This window comes from Rhodamnia argentea, chromosome 8, assembly GCF_020921035.1.
Source record: "Rhodamnia argentea isolate NSW1041297 chromosome 8, ASM2092103v1, whole genome shotgun sequence".
In the NCBI taxonomy this organism is placed as follows: domain Eukaryota; kingdom Viridiplantae; phylum Streptophyta; class Magnoliopsida; order Myrtales; family Myrtaceae; genus Rhodamnia; species Rhodamnia argentea.
The window spans coordinates 20,818,846-20,838,563 of record NC_063157.1 but is presented as its reverse complement, the minus strand read 5'-3'; the positions used below and the strand labels follow the sequence as shown (position 1 = coordinate 20,838,563).

Genomic DNA, 19,718 nt, shown 5'->3' with positions numbered 1-19,718 from the left:
GCTTTCCTACTTTCTCGTTGCTCCTAGAAATTGGCGTGCATTATAGGGGCAAGAACACATATCTCATTCGCATTTTGGAGTACAAGGGCGTAAACGCTGAATCTATAAGTGCGAAATCATTTTGATTTAGGAAAACAACCCAAATGTACGTACCTTCAAGGGCATTGCTCTTCATGTTGTAACGATGCTACAGCTCGAAGAAAATCAGATGATTTCTCATCACTTTTTTTCCTGAATTGCGAGGCATAATTGAGTCCTCCAAAATGATTAACCGAGAGAAGGAAAAGATACAATTAGCAGAAAAGGGCATTGGCAATTCGATATTTACAGAGTCATCTGCTTAATATATGTACAAATCAAAAAGAGCAGACGACCAAATCCCGCATAAAAAACTGAGATTCTAACCTAGAAAAACTACTTTCCGAAAACACAAGAATTTACCCCTATCTATTTTCTGTAGGCTCTTCTGGGGTAACGCAGAAAAACTACTTTCCAAATACACAAGAATTTACCCCTATCTATTTTCTGTAGGCTCTTCTGGGGCAACGCTCTGCTCCCGTTTTCCCTCGGAGCGGGGTCTTCTAAAGTATTTTCCAATAAATAAGTCTGCAGCATCAGGGTACTTGGTCTTGACAAAATTCTCTAGACACTTACGATATGAAAAGTCCACCCGAGAACCATCGGTGGAGACCACATAGAAGCATCGGCTGTCTTGGAAGCTGCTATGTTTGCTAACCTGTCAAATTTAATCCTAAAAGGTTGAGAGCTTGCGAAAGAGAGAGAGTGAGTGAGTTATATAAAATTCAAGTGACTGATATGAACACTACAGTTGAAAGAACCCGAGTAGAGGTTTCAATATCGCGGATGCTGAACATGGCTCGGGCAGGGGGGGCAGGATAAACATATATGCGTTAATTAACTCATAGGGGAGGGGGGCGAGATATAGCACACATGTCACCCCGCGAGGCGTGGGGACGCTATTGGCGAAAATAAGGAATACTAGGGTTCATCAAAACCATACCATTACTGAATAAAGAGCCACCTAATCATGGATAAAGACATTTCCCTGTATTTATGAGAGCTGCCTAATCATGTCGGTGCGCATTACATCGAGAGTTCATTTCGTTATTTCTGAAATAGAATCTCAAGTCATTAACTGATTGCATATATCATTGGAATTTACCCAATTCCAAGCTGTCTTAACATTTTCCAAAATCATTTTTTTTAGAAACTATGAGGTGGAGGATGAGAAGAAGAAGAAGAAGAAAGCCCCTGGGCTTCACTAGGCTAACCCCAATCGAGTAAGTAAATATCATCTTACCCAATTCCAAGCAGTCTTAACATTTTCCAAAATCATTTTTTTTAAGAAACTATGAGGTGGAGGATGAGAAGAAGAAGAAGAAGAAAGCCCCAGGGCTTCACTAGGCTAACCCCAAACGAGTAAGTAAATATCATCTACCAGACATAGCGGGCATGCAGAAGAAATGGAAATTCTTGTCTGCATGCTCTCGCTCGTCACATTCAAAGGACAGTAAATCCTATCAGGATGCATTAATCAGAAGCAAGCATATTCATCATTAGAATAATACCGTCAGATGCTCAATTCCTGCTCCCATCTTAGCTGCTTTATCCGGATGGTGATTTAAAACCGTATCAATTACGTAGGATTGATCCTCAGCTGACAGCGGATCATTGTCATTGTACCTTGAGATAGAAAAGGATGTGTTAAGTGAAGCAGCTTACAAAATGAGAATGTCAGAGAGAGAGAGAGAGAGAGAGAGAGAGAGAGAGAGAGAGATTAACACTGCCAAAGACCACAGAATGAAGAGAAAACAACAATAGAGCAATAGGATGGAAATGAAGCAAATGAGGACAACAAATAGTCAAGAATGAGAAGCCAAAAAATTCTTCAGTCATAACAGAAAATTTTAATGCGAAAATTTTTTATTGTCACGAGAAGTTTCTTCCACATGGAATAAGTACAACCACTTTAACTCTGGCAATAGTGGTTTTAGCTTTCTTTCCCGACCAATGTCAAATTTGCTCCTCTGTTTCAACTAAGGACATCAGCAACACTGAACCGACACTTGAATGGATTGACATACCAACAGCACCCCTAAGATAGTGGTTCTTACTGCAGTCCAGTATTTACAACATTGGCTGGTACAGTTATGAGTTTCACAACCAAGTATTATCATCTCACAAGCCCATTGTCAAATAATATGCGCAGTGTTGGTACATTATGGAGAGAAAGGGCAGAGGAAGTGGCATGTGAGAATTATTAACTGTGTTAATCAGATACACAATTTGTAAATATATACACATGCACGTGCACGCAATCCAGGTGAAAACTAAAAGATCAAATGAGCTAACACTGTGAGCACATCGTCTGAAACTAACCCAGACTGATGCATTATCCTTCGAATTGACAGCATGATCGGCTCCACATCTGTGAGTATATCCTGTTCCTCTGATGTGAAAATGTCTAATCTTTGCCTCGTTACCGTGTACATGCGAGGAGCAGCTGGGTCCTCATTTATCATTTCACGAGGTCGCGAAAGGCTCCTTCTCATTTTCCATTCAGTATGCTGTCCCTTGCTTTTCTTCTTTGAATCTCCTCCCCATTGGCTCTGACGCTCCCATTGACTTGATTTTTCTGTTCCTTCAGCTTTAGAATTTTGAGTATTCCAACTTTTTCCAATTTGAGAACTGCCTTCGCTCTGTCCCGAGGCCACAGTACCCCATCCACCGGATGTGGAAGACGGTTCATTGGGTCTTGTAGAATGAAGACCATCTGCATCAGCTCTGCCAGATATGTCATCAACACTTTTAGAAGTATTCCAGCCTCGTTGAGACATATCTCTATCCTCAGCCTTTTGTCCCCAGCCTGTGGCTTCCCATTGACTCTGTTCATCTGATTCCTTAGTTTTAGGACTGTGAGAAATATTCCAACGTTTACCAAGTTGAGAACCATCTTCATAAACTTTTTTGGAGGTATCATCTGCATTTTGAGTGCTGTTCCAACCCTCTCGAGACACCTCACTGCCCTCAGCCCTTTTGCCCCATCCTGCAGTTTCCCATTGACTCTGTTTTTCAGTTTCTGTAGTTCGGGTATTCCAATCTTTTTCACTTTGTGGACCGACTTCATTCATGACCCCAACCACAGCATCCCATCCACCAGATAAAGAAGGTTGGTCATTGGCTTTGGTAGAGTCGTCCAGATCAGCTCTTCCAGACTTATCTTTGACACTTTGAGCACAACCCCAACTCATTTCATCATCCGGTTTCTTCCCCCAGCTTGTAGTTTCCCATCCATCACTTTGTTGTTCCGATTTACTTCTTTGAATTCCGTCGACTACAGATTTTTCAGAAACATCCCAACTCTTTCTGCTCTGAGAGCCACCATCACTACCCCAGGCAGCAGCCCCCCATCCACCAGATTTGGAAGAATTTTGATCGAATTTTGTAGAATGAAGATCATCATCATCATCAGTTCTACCATTGCCCCAGTTCGAATCCTTTGAGTCATGAACACCAAACTGGTTGTTATCAGCATCTTTATTACCAGATGCCAAATTGTTCCAACTGCTCTTTGCATCATCCGCTTGAGAGTCTATAAGTTGGCTCTCTGCTTTCTTGGATCCCCAATTAGACCATGCAGTATTTTGTCCATTGTTTCCTGTTGTGGTTGAATCTTTGTCATTCTTCTCCCAGGTAGCACTAGCATCCCAACCACTGGATCCATGATCTGTCAATGTGACTTTGTCCCAATTCCATCCATTCGGCTGAACGTCGACATTCTCCTGGAATTCAACATTGTCTTCAAAAACGGGTTTCTCAGAATTGTTTTCTGGAGATCGGTTGAGCTCTGCATTTTCCTCTTCCCAGTCAAGATGCTCAATATCAACACCAAGACAAGTAGAATCTCCTCTTCCTTCCATATTGGGGCCTCTTACCATATGAAGGAAACTATACACTTCAGTGGCACCCTCCTGTTTCGAATCCACCTGTAAATATAGTTCACTTAGTACAGTGTGCATAAGAAATTCAAGATAACCAGCTCTATTTGAGACATGGTGATTTGTACAGAAACATGCAGAGGCATAGCTGAGACTAACTTTTTCCCCAACTTTTCAGTTTTTAAAAGTAGGATGACAACTCCTTCAAGAACCCCAACAATGTTCAACTGGCACAACTTCTTCACCTAGGAGATGTTAATGTCCTTTAACTTGGTGACTAGAACTGCTCCCCAACCATATGGCAACCACGAATTATTCATTTCTTCCACTACAATTTTGAAGAGTCTCTCTATACTTCTTCACATTCCACTATTTTATTCATAACTTTAAAACTGTGCCATCAAACTTTTTACTCCCAAAATGTTAGTGGTATGTCATAGCAGGGCCAAAATCTGATAAAACCTTATTAATATAAATAAGCAAGCTCCGCCACTTGTGATACGAAATTCCAAATGAATCACTGTATCAGCTTTTTCTAATTTAGTACCTATCAAAGTGCCAAAACTCCATCCAATTGATGAGTCATTGATAGTAACAGTCAAATGTGGAGCCTAACATATTAAAAGTGACTAGAATTGCTGGACATAGCAAAAACTAACATTCAGTAAATGCAGCAGGAAGAATTTTATGCATTTGACAAAGAGGATAGAGAGTTTGTTCTTTTTCCGTCAATCAAGTTGATATCCAATTTTCATCAGGACCACATGCTTAATATGATTACACTTTTATATGCCATATCACTGGGTAATATCAAATCTGAATCATATCATAAGAATTGTGAATTACTTATTGGTAAATTAGATGATGAGTCCAACACAAATCGATAAAATGATTATGAGCAACACTTAGATGTGGCACAATATGAGGCAATAAATGGGGGTGAAACTAAGCCAAGCTGCTCATGAGCTCAGATTGACTCACCTAATCTTGAGACGAGCTCCAGTCAGAGCCACCCGTGTACTGTTGAGTCAAGTTCAAGCTCACCATTCTTTACAAGTTCATGAGCCTAATCGAGCTTCTTCTTCTTCTTTTTTTCAAAAATGTTTTATAATTACAAGAAAAAGAAAAAGAAAAAAAGACAGTAACTGCATATTTAGCTTTGATACACATAAATGCATAGACAATATTAGAGCCTATTAAACTTGAGCTCGAGCTCAAGTTTATATCTAACTCTTTTATAATCAAGTCAAGCTCGAATTTTCTGTTTTAGTCAGGCTCGAGCCTAATTTCGATACTTGATCAAGCTCCAGCTGAGTTTCGAGCACCGAGTATGCCAGTTGAGCTCAAGCTTGGCATGGTATTGACTTGACTCAGCTTGATTACACCCCCTAGCAGTACTTTCGAAGGCTATCTATAACAGTTCACTAGTTCTAATGAATAGTGTAATATAAGTGAATGAAATTATCGTCTGGTATTGAAATGGCATTCCGTCTAACTTTTGTTTAGTCATCTATCGCATATATATGTTCTAGGGTATGAACAGGAGGGTAACCAGTGATTTCAAAATTCTAACCCTGTCTTTTGTGCCCCAGAGGATATCAAACTTGGAGCCTGTGCCAACAGCAACACATTTACCCCAGGAACAAGATGCCACGACACTTGACAAAGCATCCACGTGACACTTCACCGAAGCTCTCTCAAAGCATTTTCTGGGTGTCTGCAAGGAAGCATAATAAGAGTTGAATAGACAAGCAATGACAGCTACTTGAGCAGGAAATGGCTACTCCTTCACATTCTGTCAAAAGAAGAACATCTACTTACAAAAAGTGTTGCTTCGGTGAATGGAACTTGGACATTCAGTGACCGGGAAAAGGCTTTATATCCAGCAGAGTTGAAGCCAATCAGACTTCCAGAGCAAGTCATACTATCTGCAAGGAGCATGAGATGCTCCTTCAGAACGCCTTTGGCCACCATTGCAACTGACGTCGAAAGACGCTGCAAATGGCCATAAAATTGGAGTCATCTAAGGATACAGGATGGAAAAAGACAAAAGAGAGGTAAAAAATAAGAAGAAGATAGGGATACTCCCCAGAAGCCACTCCCTATCAAGGGATAAAGGAACAACTGTGAGAATGTCACTATCCAGAACTTGAACCGTACCTGGATTGCCTGATCAAAAGCACATGATATTCCAAGCAATTCCTCAACTTGCTTTATTGCATATGGAATTGACCGTTTCGTGTCAATTAAATGAAGTATAGGAAGGCATGAGTCAAGAACAATCCTCCATGCATCGCCACTTCGTTTGCATACTGACTTTTCAAGAACAATATCCAGGGCCAGTTCACCCTTCTGATTCCTGCGAGAGTTTCTTATCCAAGATGTTGTATCGGGATTAATCCAGACGATGTTTGCAGAGTTAATCCGGGGGTCACCTGTCCATTAATGTGCCTCAATAATATGTCAAGATAACTCCACCTAAATTTTCTTCTTTTTTTAATTTTTTGCTGCAAAAGACTGAATCGTAAACTATTTGACAAACATCTTGGCAAAAAGTGGTAATACTAATTAGCAATGATTGAATTCAACGAACATTATGGCATGCTACCATGTACACAGAACATGTAAACGCGTATTTGCAATTTATAATTCATGACCTAACATCACGCAAATTCATTGACTTCTCCTCTTTCCCCCTCCATTCCATTCCTTTATCATTCAGAAAGCAAGACTTGATTTATGGAACTTTAACTAAAATACAAGGAGCTATAGCATCTTTAGAGCCCTGCCCGGAGTCATCCTAACAAAAAAGACAGCACTTCAAGACAAATAGGACATTCTGGAGAGCATTACACGGAATAACAATTTTATAGCCAATCTCACTCCACTGAAATAGCCACTACGGCTTTGATAGATGCATAAGCTATGAGCAATGAAAATAAACAATAGAAATATGGTGTGACCTTGAAGTAATTTACAGTACCTTTGATGATAGTATCAAGTATAACAGGACATATCTTGTTGGCAAGAACATGTGTAATTTTCTCCAATTCAGGATCATTTGCATCCAAACAAGAGAACATCAAGCATGGCATTTGGGATCTCCCACCTGCACATAATGGCTTGAAAGAGCAGCCATCACTGCAAAGAGAGAAGACAAGTCAACAAAAACTATCAGATTTCCCATTTTGTACTACTGTCAAGCAATGGCAACAAGCACAAATGAAGACCATGCCAGAGTACTTACATGCTAAATCAACAAACACACAATAATATCAATAAATGCTAAATAAACCGTTTATGAACGAGGTAGTTGTTTTATACCTCAACATATATTCCAAAAAATAGTTTCTTCTCTAGATTAGCGTAACAAAAGTAAAAGTAAAATTAACAGATGTGCACCTCACATCCCAGTTGCTTCCACAATATTTGAGGTTAATATTCATGTTAAACCATTTGAAGCTTCACCGGATCATTAATCTTCAATTGCAAACATTCCCAAAACAAAACCCACATAGACAACACACTTGGGGAGGATATTTCGTGAACCAGTGCTTGTCCCAATAAAACTCAATGTCCGCGTACTTCTACAGCTTTAGGCTCCATTTGTTTTGCGGAAAATGAATGATTTGGAAAACAATTTCCTAAAAATGATCGTCTATATTGCTCACAAAATGAATGAACAAAAAAAATTCATTGTTCACGAAATATAGAGACATAAACTGTTGTCCAACGAAAACATTTTTTATTCACTATAAGCAAAATAAGCCATCATTTTTAGGAAAATATTTTTCAAATCATTCATTTTCCGTGAAACAAACGAAACTTTAGAGTAAACCATTTGATATAGAAGCATTGAACTACTGTCCGAAATATTTTTTGTTTAGATGTAGCTTTTCTTTTTTTTTTTGCATTCCCAACTCATTCATCGCTTTCTTAAACTGAATTTATGTGATGCATGTATGAACCGGAATTCTTCCTTCTGACATTTTCAGAATCAACCGTACATATTTATGAAAATATAACAGCTTCTTAGTTCCATCAATTACATCATTGCTTGCCAGCTCATTGAGCAAGCCAAATTTCAGACCTGGTCAACTTTGCAGGACAGCGCACAAACTGCAAATGCAACTGGGGAAGCACACTATGTGAGATGCAGCAGGCAGATCTTCCATCAACTATTAAAATAATAAACTAACCTGACAGATAATACTGTGCCCTTGAAAAGATTACCAACTTTTTTCTTCTTGCGGAATGAGTTGATGGTCTCTTGGCACTGCTTCAGAACATCAACCATGGGGATGTTCAATTCTTTCAGAAGCACCTATTTCATAAAGCTTGCAACTTAGAAAAGCAAAACAGCCTAACGGTAAACCAAATTACCAAACATTAATCTTTATACGCAGAGCTGCGATCGTGGAAACTAACTTAACAACCTCATTGAGATGAATATGACCAACCAGTCCAGCATGAGCTTCAGAGCTTTCCAACACTGTCCGTAGTTCCTTATACCTACATGTAAATTGGAACATCGAATCATCACACAGAGAAAAGCATGCTATAACGTTCTCCAAGCAGTTGATACAAGCTGATATCAGGATAATATATAGCTATCACAATGCTTTATTTGGAAAGTGAGTCAAGTGCATTTCTAGAATTGCAGGGACAAACAAAGAAAAGTCCATTTCCCAATGCGATAATAAAGTGATATTTGACAATATGATGCACACTAATAATCATCAACGTTGCATCAATTACAACATCTTAGTAAAATAGTGTATTTTATGCATGGTGAAGGGTGGAATTCTTCCAACAGCAGTACACATAAACATAGTTAGTGCACTAAAAGAGCACAATAATTATGACGAGCAGTATAAGATGCAAATACATGAATTTTCTTCAAAACAAATTGTATCCTTTTCACATCCTTTGGCTTTTTGGTTTGTTTTCTAATTCAAATATTATTTTGCTGCAGTTACCATGAAACATTTTGGCAATATGTCTTAAGTAACATCAGTTTTCATGAAGCAGACACAAATAAAGAGGCAAGCACAAGATCAAATACTACTGTAAGACCATTGTAGCGTTAGACTAAAAGAAGAGGCAACATTAAACATTCCTATCAGCTATCAAAATAAAATATCTTTTAACTAGAATTAAAAAGAAAATCCGATTCAATTGAGCAACCTAGGTCATCTTCAGCAGAGATACAAGGCCATACACTGATGAGAAATCAAATGATCATATCCAAATCAAAGACCATAAGTACAAAAACAAGACAAGCTTGAGACCCTTCAAAAATTTATTTTTCATTCGAAAGCAATGCAGAACAGGAGAAATTTGCACACTCAATTTTTAGGCTGATGGACACTGTGCAGCAGTTCCAATCCAATAAAGACATGAAGCCCTAGACTTAAAGTGTCAATCAAGGACAAGCAGCACATGAATCATAGATCCATGTTTTATAATCTTCCGATAAACACAGACTAGCGTATACAAAATGAGTGACCTTAAAGCCCTAATTGTTTAAACGGAAGTCATTTCTGTTTTTCATATGTATTGGACATAGAGCAGTTATTCTGGAATGAACGATTTAGTTGCAGATAAAGAGATGAAAGCTCAGCACAGAACCATAAGTAACAATCAAGGTACAAGACTGTAACAGCTCAGCTATCTTTTACAAAATTACACAGGCATATGATGAAAATAGTGAGCAACTATAATTGAAACTGCAGTATCACAAGCAGCAGACACTTGGCAAGTGGCTCTCTCATTATTGTCAAAGTGATAAGAAGTAGTTACAGATCAAGAGAAAGTAGGCATAAAATAGAAGACAGGATTGTTAAAGCAAATATCTCCATGCAGAAGAGTAAATGATCGTAGAATACAATACAAAACACTCACTCGATCATGAAGTCAACTGTGAGATCTTTGAGACTCACTTTCTTCAAGTGACTCTTGACTAGACATGCTGCATTTTCACTGCAATGCTTTCTTCCACAACCACATCGATTCAAGTACAAAATTACACGGCGATCGACTGGTTCATTTCTATAGTTGACTCGGCATTGCAGTATCTCCTATAAGGACAAACGAGGACATGAAAAGATTCAAATTTCCCACGAAATAGAGATGAAACGTCAAGTGTTAACTAATTCTAACCATCAACAGAGAATAATATTATTACCTTCATTAGCTCCCATGAGGAATTACTACTAGGAGAGGAATCAAGAACTGCTTTATAAGCAGGATTTGACATGGCAGTTGCTGCTAATACACCAACGGGCTCTCCTGCAGGGAAGAGATTTTCTGGCTTGGCTCCAACCTCAAAACCATACTCAAATTGAATAATTGAATTGCTGCAAACATTCCGCACAGTGCCATCGTAGCATATGACTACATCTCGAAGGATGGCCATTAGATTTTTAAACAGTGTTCCTGGTTCAGACAATCCCCTTGTAGATCGTACAATGACCTCCCTAGTACATATAGAATGGACCATCATCTCATATGGTTCCAACCCGCAAATGAAGGAGCTCTTGATTAAACCGTACTCACCAGATGGATAATCAACTCCTTCAAAGAAATATTTCCTCCTAAAAAGGGAGGCCATCTCATCAAACAACGAGGTGGAATAGAATTTTCCCTTGTCTGAGATTTGAACACCAAGAAACCCAATTTGCTGAATTATCTTAGTGATTGCTGAATCACTTTTCGAGTCCACCAGATCACCCAGCGCAGATGACTTCAAGATAAATCGCGATAGCGGCAGTTTTGTTAATCGAAGGTGATTTTCCAGCTGCAATTGCACCAGTTCATTGTAAGTCGTTCTTAGGTGATACAGCAGTGGCGATATTACCCGAATGTTCTTCTGAATGTCTTGGATCATTGATTGGGGTATATAGAAGTCCTCTAGACACACACTAAAGCCTTCTGTAAATAAGTTTTCCATCAGTAATGGCTGAAGTGCATCAAAAAACTTCAAAACCTCCACAGGACTTTTCTCAAAAAATATGGACGTGACAATTTCACTGACCATCGATGCAATGAACTCCCTACTGTAATCTACATCCAAGAAATTACTTTTACTGATCAAGTATTTATCTCCACAACAGTTAAAGCCTGCTGGCAAAGCAGTTTGCAACATTTGCAAAACCGTCCAGGTAGGACAGAACTGGTGAGCCTTCAATAAAGAAGGATGCGGCAACTCTGATGAAACAAACATCGCCAACTGCTGAGCGGCTAACTTACCATAAAAATATTTCCTGAACATCATCTTCAGCGACAACAGGGAATCCGTCGCTAGTTGCAGATTTAGATTCCCACTATGTGAGCTCAGCAACTGCTTTTCCACAGAAAAGAGTTCCATAACCTCGGCCTTTGCAGGTGCTGACTGTGGATAAAACAAGTGGATGCAATCCCCATCGAAGTCAGCACCAAGAGGTCCACAGATCAAGGGATTTATCTTCACAGTGTGATCGTCGTGTACATAAACCGACAGTGCTTGTAGAGAGTGCTTATGTGTGGTCGGTGGTCTATTGATAAACACAATGTCCCCGTCCATAATCCTGCGATGAACAACTTGGCCAGGCCTCAAAGAGGTATGCCCTTTGGAACCCTCTCTGAGTGAATACATGGCTGAACCATCTTTGTATGCCAAACACAACTTCTTGTCCACCAGACTTTGCAAATAATTCATGTTATAAATGCTGACCTTCTCCTCAAATGTTATTCTCTGCGCAATCTCAGTAGGAATGCCTATTTCATTGACCTTCTTAAAGGCGTCACCAGTGATCACACTGCGAGAGGAAAATCCTGAGCCTTTTCTAATAAACAACGTCCGCATTTTCTCAAGCCATGCTTTGGTAGCAGTATTTGATGGCTCTTTACCAATCCCATAGCGTGTATCAATATCTCTAGATGCCTTTGCAGTACCTCTGACTAGTAAGTACTCATTAACCACAATTTGCAAATCTTGAGCCTCCACATCATGGGACTCAAAATTAGGAGTTCCCGACCTTGAACCTTTAATGATCTCAACTTGCCTGAGAACCTTCCTTAACATCGTCACTGAAAGATCCTGGAAAGAAACATGATATCTTTAGTAATTAGCACTCGGGAGAAACACCCCCCCCCCAAAAAAAAACAAAAAACCAGAAAAAAAAGCACCCAAATTACGGCAGGAACTCCTTATGTTGCCTTACCGAGGACATAACACTAACACCATCAGAAACCTCTGGAACAGACAAGCAATTTGGAGGAACAGGTAGATACTGGATAATATATCCATCTTGAGGAAAGAATCCTTTTCCAGCAAGTTTCCTTTTGGTCTCCTCAGGAATTCTTTTGAGAATTTCCACAACCTGTTGATTAATTCCAATGAATAAAGCAGCAAAGCAACTCTAAGTACCACTTCAAGAGAACAAATATGAAAGTCAAGCACACACTACTTGTGGAACAAGTTCCAAGACATGTTATACTTAAAGAGCCTTCAACCATGGTGGTGGAAACTAACAAAATTTCAATGCTGGAATAGACAAACCTATTGCGGCTAACCGACTAAATATCGAGTGAATCCAAAGAAAAAATTTACTAGCATTTGCTTCTAGCCATGTCAAGTCATATGACTCAAGGCTTCCACGTCTCCATGCAAGTGATATCTATCTTTCATTTATGAGAATCTGCAAGTTTTGGTATAAAAGATCTGCCATGATGCAGAGCTTCCAGGTTCCTTAACCAGAGAACATGTTTGAGACGCTTATTGAGAAACAGGAAAGACCTATCTAAACTTACTGTAATAGGCGTGTATCTTTATGACAGAAACACCCATTGTGTCATTCTTAAAGGACACTTCAGCAGAACACCATCCAACATCTACTTAATCCCATCTTTGTTTTATTTTACACTTCTATTTCATACCTTCATGCAGTTCTAATTAAAATTCAATGTGCATAAATTATAAAAGTGGCCGCTCTACAGCTTCCAAACCCATCATTTAGGTAGGAATATCCATCAGCAAAAAATGAGCCACCAGAGACTATACCTGAAGCTACATCTACCGTGAAACAAGCATAGGTGCAACGTATATTCAGTCAAGAGAAACTACCATGACTCTTCACCTGCACATCGTTATGCTAGTCAAAGCATGCGATAAAAGAACATGTCTATACCCCATCACAATTTAATTATCCTCTCAGACAGTTTATGAAAAACTGAACGAAAGAATAATTACGCAGCATACTGACAAAGGGGAGAAGAAGCCAACCTCACAAGGAAGTAGAGGTCGAGAAATATTGTCACCATATCGAAAACCATATCTTTCAAGAAAGTTCCAGAAGCCATCTCGCAATCTTAACCTTGATGATACCTTCAACTGCAAGCATTGTGCACCTTCTGATGTCTTAACCTCTCTTATAGAAACTTGTGCAGCATCCTATACAGAAGCTTTTACATCAAAACTTTTGTAGAAAGAGATCACAGGCAATAGTATGTTGATCCAAGTCCAAGAAGACATCGCCAAATTTAATCTATGTCAAGGATAGGACAAGGACTAACAGAGATACATACAGGATGTACAAGTTAATCAAAATGTGGAATAAACTAATGCAAGTGCTGCTGCTGCAGCAACAACTAAACATCTACACATGTAAGGGTCGGCTCCAAACACTGTATACTGCACACCATATATGCTACGCTATCAAAACCACTATGATTTAACAGCAGATCCAAACATTATATCTTGCGCCATATATGGTACAAATATCAAAACCAATTTAAGCACACAATAACTATTCACTGTTTTACCCAGAATCACGATAGAAGCCTGTAGTAACTCAGAATTTCAAACAATTGAACTTTCATGTTCTACCCGTAAGATTCAACTTTATTTAACAAAATGAACTCTGTCCCATTCACTACCTAAAGAATCGAAAGGATTACAAATTAGATTGTTCAACCAGCTCTGCAAGGCCAAGAGTTCGACATAGACAGAACTAGTTAACAAGTCAAGTCACACTCTAATATCCACATGGATTTGCAAAGCTTTAGAATTGCAAACTCTCTGGATGGAAGACTCGTCCCATCTACCTATAAATTGGATGAACAAGATCACAGGACGCCTTAAAAGCTACCCAAAATAGTGACATATCAAAAAACATAGTAATAAGCTAAAAAGTACTTAATAGGATAAGTGCCAGATTGAACTTGAGAAAGAACCAAAATTCACTAGCCACAGTTGTTACACAACAAACAACAGACAATGCAGCTCAAGATGATGTTAAATAACCAATGGCTAGTGATCCATGGTACCTGTACCTCTGCTCTCATGAACAAAGTCTCTCTGCTCTCCAGCCATAGCTCAAAGTAAAAAGCAGTTAAACCCTAAGTGCCTGCAACTCTCTCTCAATTGACCATAGCGTGCAAAGTCTATACAACTATCCATAGCCAAATTATAGACCGTGGCCTTCTTATTCTTCCAGTCATTTAGCCTGATACTCCAATTGTCTCAGTTCCTCTACAAATGTCTAGCAAATCTAGTCAACATCATTTCTTTAACAGAACCCAGCAACTGCTCCAATCTCCCGGACAGCCACAAGAGTACATGTTGCATTAGGTGCAGACAGGAGCCAATCCAAACAGATCATAAAGCAAAGTAAAAGAGAAAAAAGAAATAAAGCACAACACAAAAATCTGATTCGGGTAACACATTCCCATTTAATTCTGTTATATATTCAAGCAAAGTACAGAAAAATACGCAATAGATGCGATACTGAGCCATCAGGAGATACTCTTTAAACAACAAACCAATTCAGATAACTTAGACAACTGCTACATGCGATCAGGAAAGTATATTACCATATTAAAGTTCTCAAACATGCTGATGTTGCTTTAGTGTCAAGCATAAATATGATCAGGAAAGTATACTATCATAGAGAAGTTCTCCAACATGCTGATGTTGCTTCAGTGACAAGCATAAATATACAAAAGCATATTGCACTTTGGAAATAGTGCATCACCTCACAGCATGAAGCTAATAGTCGTTCACCAACACCAGCATTCTTGATTGGAAACTGAAAGGAAGAAATCAATGTTGTCAACAGTATTGAATGCAATACCCAACTAAAGCTCGAATGGGAAGGACAATATGCAATATATAGTAAATAAATAAAAGAGAATTTCTCTTTAGAATACTGGTTGTCCTTTCCAAGGACAATTATATTTCGCGTAAATAGTATAAACATAGTTGCATTTCGGATACATAGCCAATTAAAAACAACACAAACACACACATACAAAGTCCTTCTGCATAAAGAGAAGCTATGATGGCTATAAGGGTGAGATGTAGGAAATTTTACAATAAATAGCTAAATTGGAGATGCAAAGTTGTAACAATGAATTTTCTACAAAATATGAAGAGTAATTATTTTCAGTAATACGGAAAAGTAGTAGCAGCAATTCTCCATGTAGACCCTCAAACAAGTTAAAACAGGACAAAAGTTGAAAAATGCATTACTGAGGAAAACAGCTCAGTTGTACCCCAACTCATATAGATGCATGACCTCAAAGTAATGTCAGAATTTTCTCTCATTGCTTCTTGCAAAGAACACAAACGAAACTCAAGCCCACCCGGAAGTACCTTATTGTTTCTCATTTTTAAGCATTTTAAACACAGCATGCTTATCATCCGCTTCAGTTCGCTAACATGGCTGGGATGATATATTGGGATCGGTAATTCAATATATCCAAAATGACCTGGAGCAAAAGTAAAAAGTGTCAAGTCTATATTCTTCAATTATCCAAACCTAAGATATTAGAAACCACACTGTAGAATAAGATAGCCGCATAACAGTAATACCTTCACATTTACCGGGGTCGGACGTGCCACATGATTCACACCTCCCAAATTCGAGAGGCAAGCCAAGAAACGGATTGGAAAGCTGACTCGCATGAGTAATTGAGCAATCACTGATGGATGCGGCGCACTATGAAAAAAAAAATAAAGATGAAGAGAGTCCATCAGCAGTAATCAGTGATTAATTATGACAAGATCAGACTCTAATCAACAAAGAGGAATCATTGCGCATAGAAGATATTTTACCCTAGCAGCCTCAAAACATAGTCCACGATCATAACCAACGTACAATTAGAATTATTTATACAATGAACGAAACTAACAGGCCATAAATAAAAATGCTACGTGACAGCATAAAGGTTTATGGGACCAGAATCTTATAAACTTACAATCTCTTGTCGAGATGCCAAGCCGAACCTTATTGCTGTTATCTCTGCATCTAAAGTAGCTGTTGAAGTTTCCTCCATCCCTTTCGACACTACACCAGGGAACAGTAAACATTTGCAGAATTACTTACAAACCGTACAAGCAGGCTATGTACGAGAAAAACAAAAAGCAAAATAAAGCAAGAATATAAGGGAATGAATGCAACACGATCTATTTAGAATGTGAGCTTAATATCACCAACAGTCAGAAAATAAGTAATCTGCTAAGAAAAATGACAAGGGAAGCAAACAGAAGATCATAAGTTGGATTCATCAACAAATAGAAAGCAAACAAGCCTTCTTTCCAGTTTAAATTAAGACCGAGCGCCAAAAAAGGAGAAACAACGCAGAACAACATTAGCTGAAAATGGAAAAACGGAAGGTAATACTGTCAGAAAGATTGAAGGATTTTGAGGAACAAACCATCACTCTTCTTTTCCAATGCTCAGTGTCAGGATTAGTTACCTCTTATTTAACATAGATGCAAACAGAGCAAATGCCGTTCAGACACTGTCCATAAAAATGTGGAAAAACCTTGGCCAGCTTCATTTGCCTTTCGACTCTGGTTTTATTCTATCCAGATGGGTTAAAATTTCAATCCATTGCAAGAAATTTTACATAATGCCAAAAATCCAGTCACAGAAACAAACGGAGCCTAGCATCTTACTCCTCCGATTTCCTAGAAATTTTACCAGTCTAAGTCACGGATGAAGCGATTCTTCTCGAACATTTCACAGCACAAAAAAGCTCACAAGTCAATGGGGCCAAGACAAACACATAAAAGTTCTAGCGTCCTACACATTCCAACAGGTAGAACCGCAGCGTGACCCGGGTCTCTGCTTTGTCTTCTAAACCCCCTTTTAAGAAATGAAATAACTAAACTCCGCCTGAACAACTACAACGAAAAAGAGTTGACACAGCAAATGCGAAACGGGTAACACCAATGCGACGCCATTATCAGCACGACAGCTCGGTCTCAAGCAAATTTTTCTCGCCCCTCTGCGCGACCTGCATTCCGATTCTCCCTCATTTTTCTCGCCCTCTCCGGCACTTTCCGGCCGAACGAACACCGAAAGCGGAAATGCAGGTGGAACGTACCGGGATTCCAGCCGCTTCAAGGCCCAACGCCGAAGTCCGGCAAAAACCCTAAAAACAGAGACGAGACAAAGCACCGGAAGAGGCGAAAGGGAAGGAGTCAGGCCGAGGGAGCTACAGAGGACCATGAACAGCGCGAAATTCAGCGGAGGGACGCGAATTGGGTACCTGAAAATTGGCCGTCGCTGGCTTCGCTCGGAGAAAGAGAGGAAGGAGGAGGAGGAGACTGTGACAAGGGGAGTGAGAATCAGAAAAGGACCTGGGAAAAAGGGTCTGCATGCAACTCCGTTTTTTCGTTCTGCAATTTGCCAAATGGGAAAAAGAAAAAATTATGTTATTTTTTGCAAATTTTATAAGCAAAATGTCTAAACACCCCTCGCGTAATTATTATCCTCGTAAATCGACTAATTAACACCAAACTCCGGAGTTGGTGTTTTTTTCATTTTCAGGGCTCCGGAGTTTGTGCTTTTTTTTTCTTAAAACAAAAAAAAAATTATGCTCCGTTCATTTTAACTTCAAAAATATATTTATTCCCGCATTTCAAACATTTCGAAAGGAAAAAAATTATCTTACATATTTCGAGATTATGAAAAATCATTAAATAAGTAACAAGATCGATCGTTTTTCTGCATGCTTTTAAGGAAAAATCTAAGTGTGCGTTAAATGACAATCAAACGTCATAAGAGAACGAAAAAAGTAAAAAGGGAAAAAGCACGTTACAAGCTTCAACAAAGCACGTAACATTGCGATTCATCCGTTTATTTCGTCAATTTCAATTTATAGGCGAAATGTCTAAACAATCCTCACTTTACTCCTCATAAATCGATTGCTTTAAAATAACATCCGGAGCCTTTATAGATAATTTTAAAGTCCATTTTTTATAACTTTAAAATAGTATTTGTCATCACTCTTTAAACATCTCAAAGGCATAAGAAAAATGTTTTAGATTTTTTTTTAATCAAAACCCTCGAATGGTTAAAAATGATACAGTGTGTTGATTTACCTCCTTTCATAATTTAGTACGAAATTATTCGTTTAACCAACCAAAATTCAATTACGCAAACATTTTCGTCATAAATTTGTCTTGTCAGGGATTTTGGAATGGAACATTAGGAGCTTCTAAAATTTGGTAAATTAGAAATTTGGAATTAATGATTTTAAACTTCTTCTTTTTGGCTTCTAAAAGTTAAAAAAAATGAATTATTCGATGGGGTTTTGAAACCGGAGGGGCTCTCGTTGACCTCTTTTGTCCTATTTGTTGACGGGTCCGGGCTCTCTTTGACTACGGTGGTATCGCTTGTAATTATAACGAGAGCGGGAGGACAATTCGGGAATTGGAAACTCCGCTCTCGTCCCGAGGCCCGAGAATGGGCGGAGTTTTGGAGGGGCATCGTTTTTGGGGACCCGAGAGCGCTCTTCTTTCTTTATGCTTTTGGGCCCCGATAGTCGGGTCGGACTTTTTATGTCGGGTCTAAATTGCCCGATCTTTTGGGCCCAATTAGCTCCTTGAGGTTTTTCCCTTCTCCTAACCTGGATTTTGTAGACGGATAAGCATGGCTCGACTTTGGCGATTTGGGTTAAAGAGTGAAAAATTATCATTTGACGTTGAAAGCGCAATTTTGCAAAATCTGTTAAATTTCTCATAGTTTCTCACGGAATATTTGATTTTGGTAATTTGTGTCCGAATTCTCTATGTTCTATTTCGGCGATCGCCTTTATACGGGCTCAACGGATCGGAATCAGAATGCTTGATTCGCAAAATGTCAAAGAAGTTTCCCAAAAAATTCATTTCCATTTTTAGAATGCATCATTTAGTTAATTGGGCATGAATATCGCTCTAAAACAGTTAGCCACATCTATAATAGTTGATTAAAGCGATATTCAATTTTCTTTATAGAAGTTAGGCCGATACCGTTTCCACAGTTAAGATAGGAACCACGGTCGTTTCTATACGATGTTTAGTTTGGGCCAGATTTAGCTCAAAGACTTTGCATCTCTGCAAAGGACATTGATTCATCTAATTTTCACGAAAGGCAAATGGCATTTGATAAGCACCTCGCAAACACTCGTTGCAAAGCCATTTTTTGAAACAAGAAAAACAAAGTACATAAGGAGAACAGAGGAAAGCTCAAGCAGTGCGGTGCCGATGTCGTGTGACAGGCCGCCAAGGTCTCGTAGCCCTAGGCAACAGATGATGAGATCGCACGACTCCCGATGAAGCGACACCGATATCGCACGACCCCAGGTGGCACAACCCATCTTTACCTGTTGGTGAGGGTAAAAGCAAATATTTGAAAAACTCGATGAGGGCAAAGGTGAAAGACAAAAAAAAATTAGTTAACCTTAAAGTTGCATTCCGAAAAATGTTAAAAGCCCAAGGCAAAGTCC

The 19,718-nt window shown here is 39.0% G+C and overlaps 1 protein-coding gene across 2 annotated transcripts; it reads right to left on the bottom strand.

Annotated features, from left to right (window-relative positions):
* Nucleotides 1-246: 246 nt before the first annotated feature.
* On the bottom strand, nucleotides 247-17,610 carry LOC115756548 (DNA-directed RNA polymerase V subunit 1). 2 transcript variants are annotated; one of them, XM_030696379.2, is made up of 20 exons: nucleotides 17,499-17,610; nucleotides 17,336-17,381; nucleotides 16,200-16,285; nucleotides 15,814-15,940; nucleotides 15,595-15,710; nucleotides 14,975-15,028; nucleotides 13,225-13,392; nucleotides 12,164-12,322; nucleotides 10,147-12,039; nucleotides 9,864-10,039; nucleotides 8,396-8,471; nucleotides 8,159-8,283; nucleotides 6,943-7,100; nucleotides 6,120-6,394; nucleotides 5,781-5,954; nucleotides 5,533-5,676; nucleotides 2,401-4,007; nucleotides 1,590-1,704; nucleotides 487-736; nucleotides 247-414 (listed from the first exon to the last, which is right to left on the bottom strand). In XM_030696379.2, the coding sequence occupies exons 1-19, from the start codon at nucleotides 17,607-17,609 to the stop codon at nucleotides 515-517; spliced, it is 5,832 nt and encodes a 1,943-aa protein (XP_030552239.2). In that variant the 5' UTR covers nucleotide 17,610; the 3' UTR covers nucleotides 247-414; nucleotides 487-514. The 2 variants fall into 2 exon arrangements, with proteins under 2 accessions (XP_030552239.2, XP_030552240.1); XM_030696380.2 differs by having other exon boundaries at nucleotides 16,200-16,288; nucleotides 17,334-17,381; nucleotides 17,499-17,583.
* Nucleotides 17,611-19,718: the final 2,108 nt, after the last annotated feature.

Excerpts from the sequence above, each read along its gene's own strand:
- LOC115756548 (XM_030696379.2), bottom strand. The coding sequence starts at position 17,609 with ATGCAGACCCTTTTTCCCAGGTCCTTTTCTGATTCTCACTCCCCTTGT. Across the intron at positions 10,040-10,146 it reads CCTCATGGGAGCTAATGAAG|GAGATACTGCAATGCCGAGT; the intron begins GTAATAATATTA and ends TTGTCCTTATAG. Across the intron at positions 6,395-6,942 it reads ACTTGATACTATCATCAAAG|GTGACCCCCGGATTAACTCT; the intron begins GTACTGTAAATT and ends ATTAATGGACAG.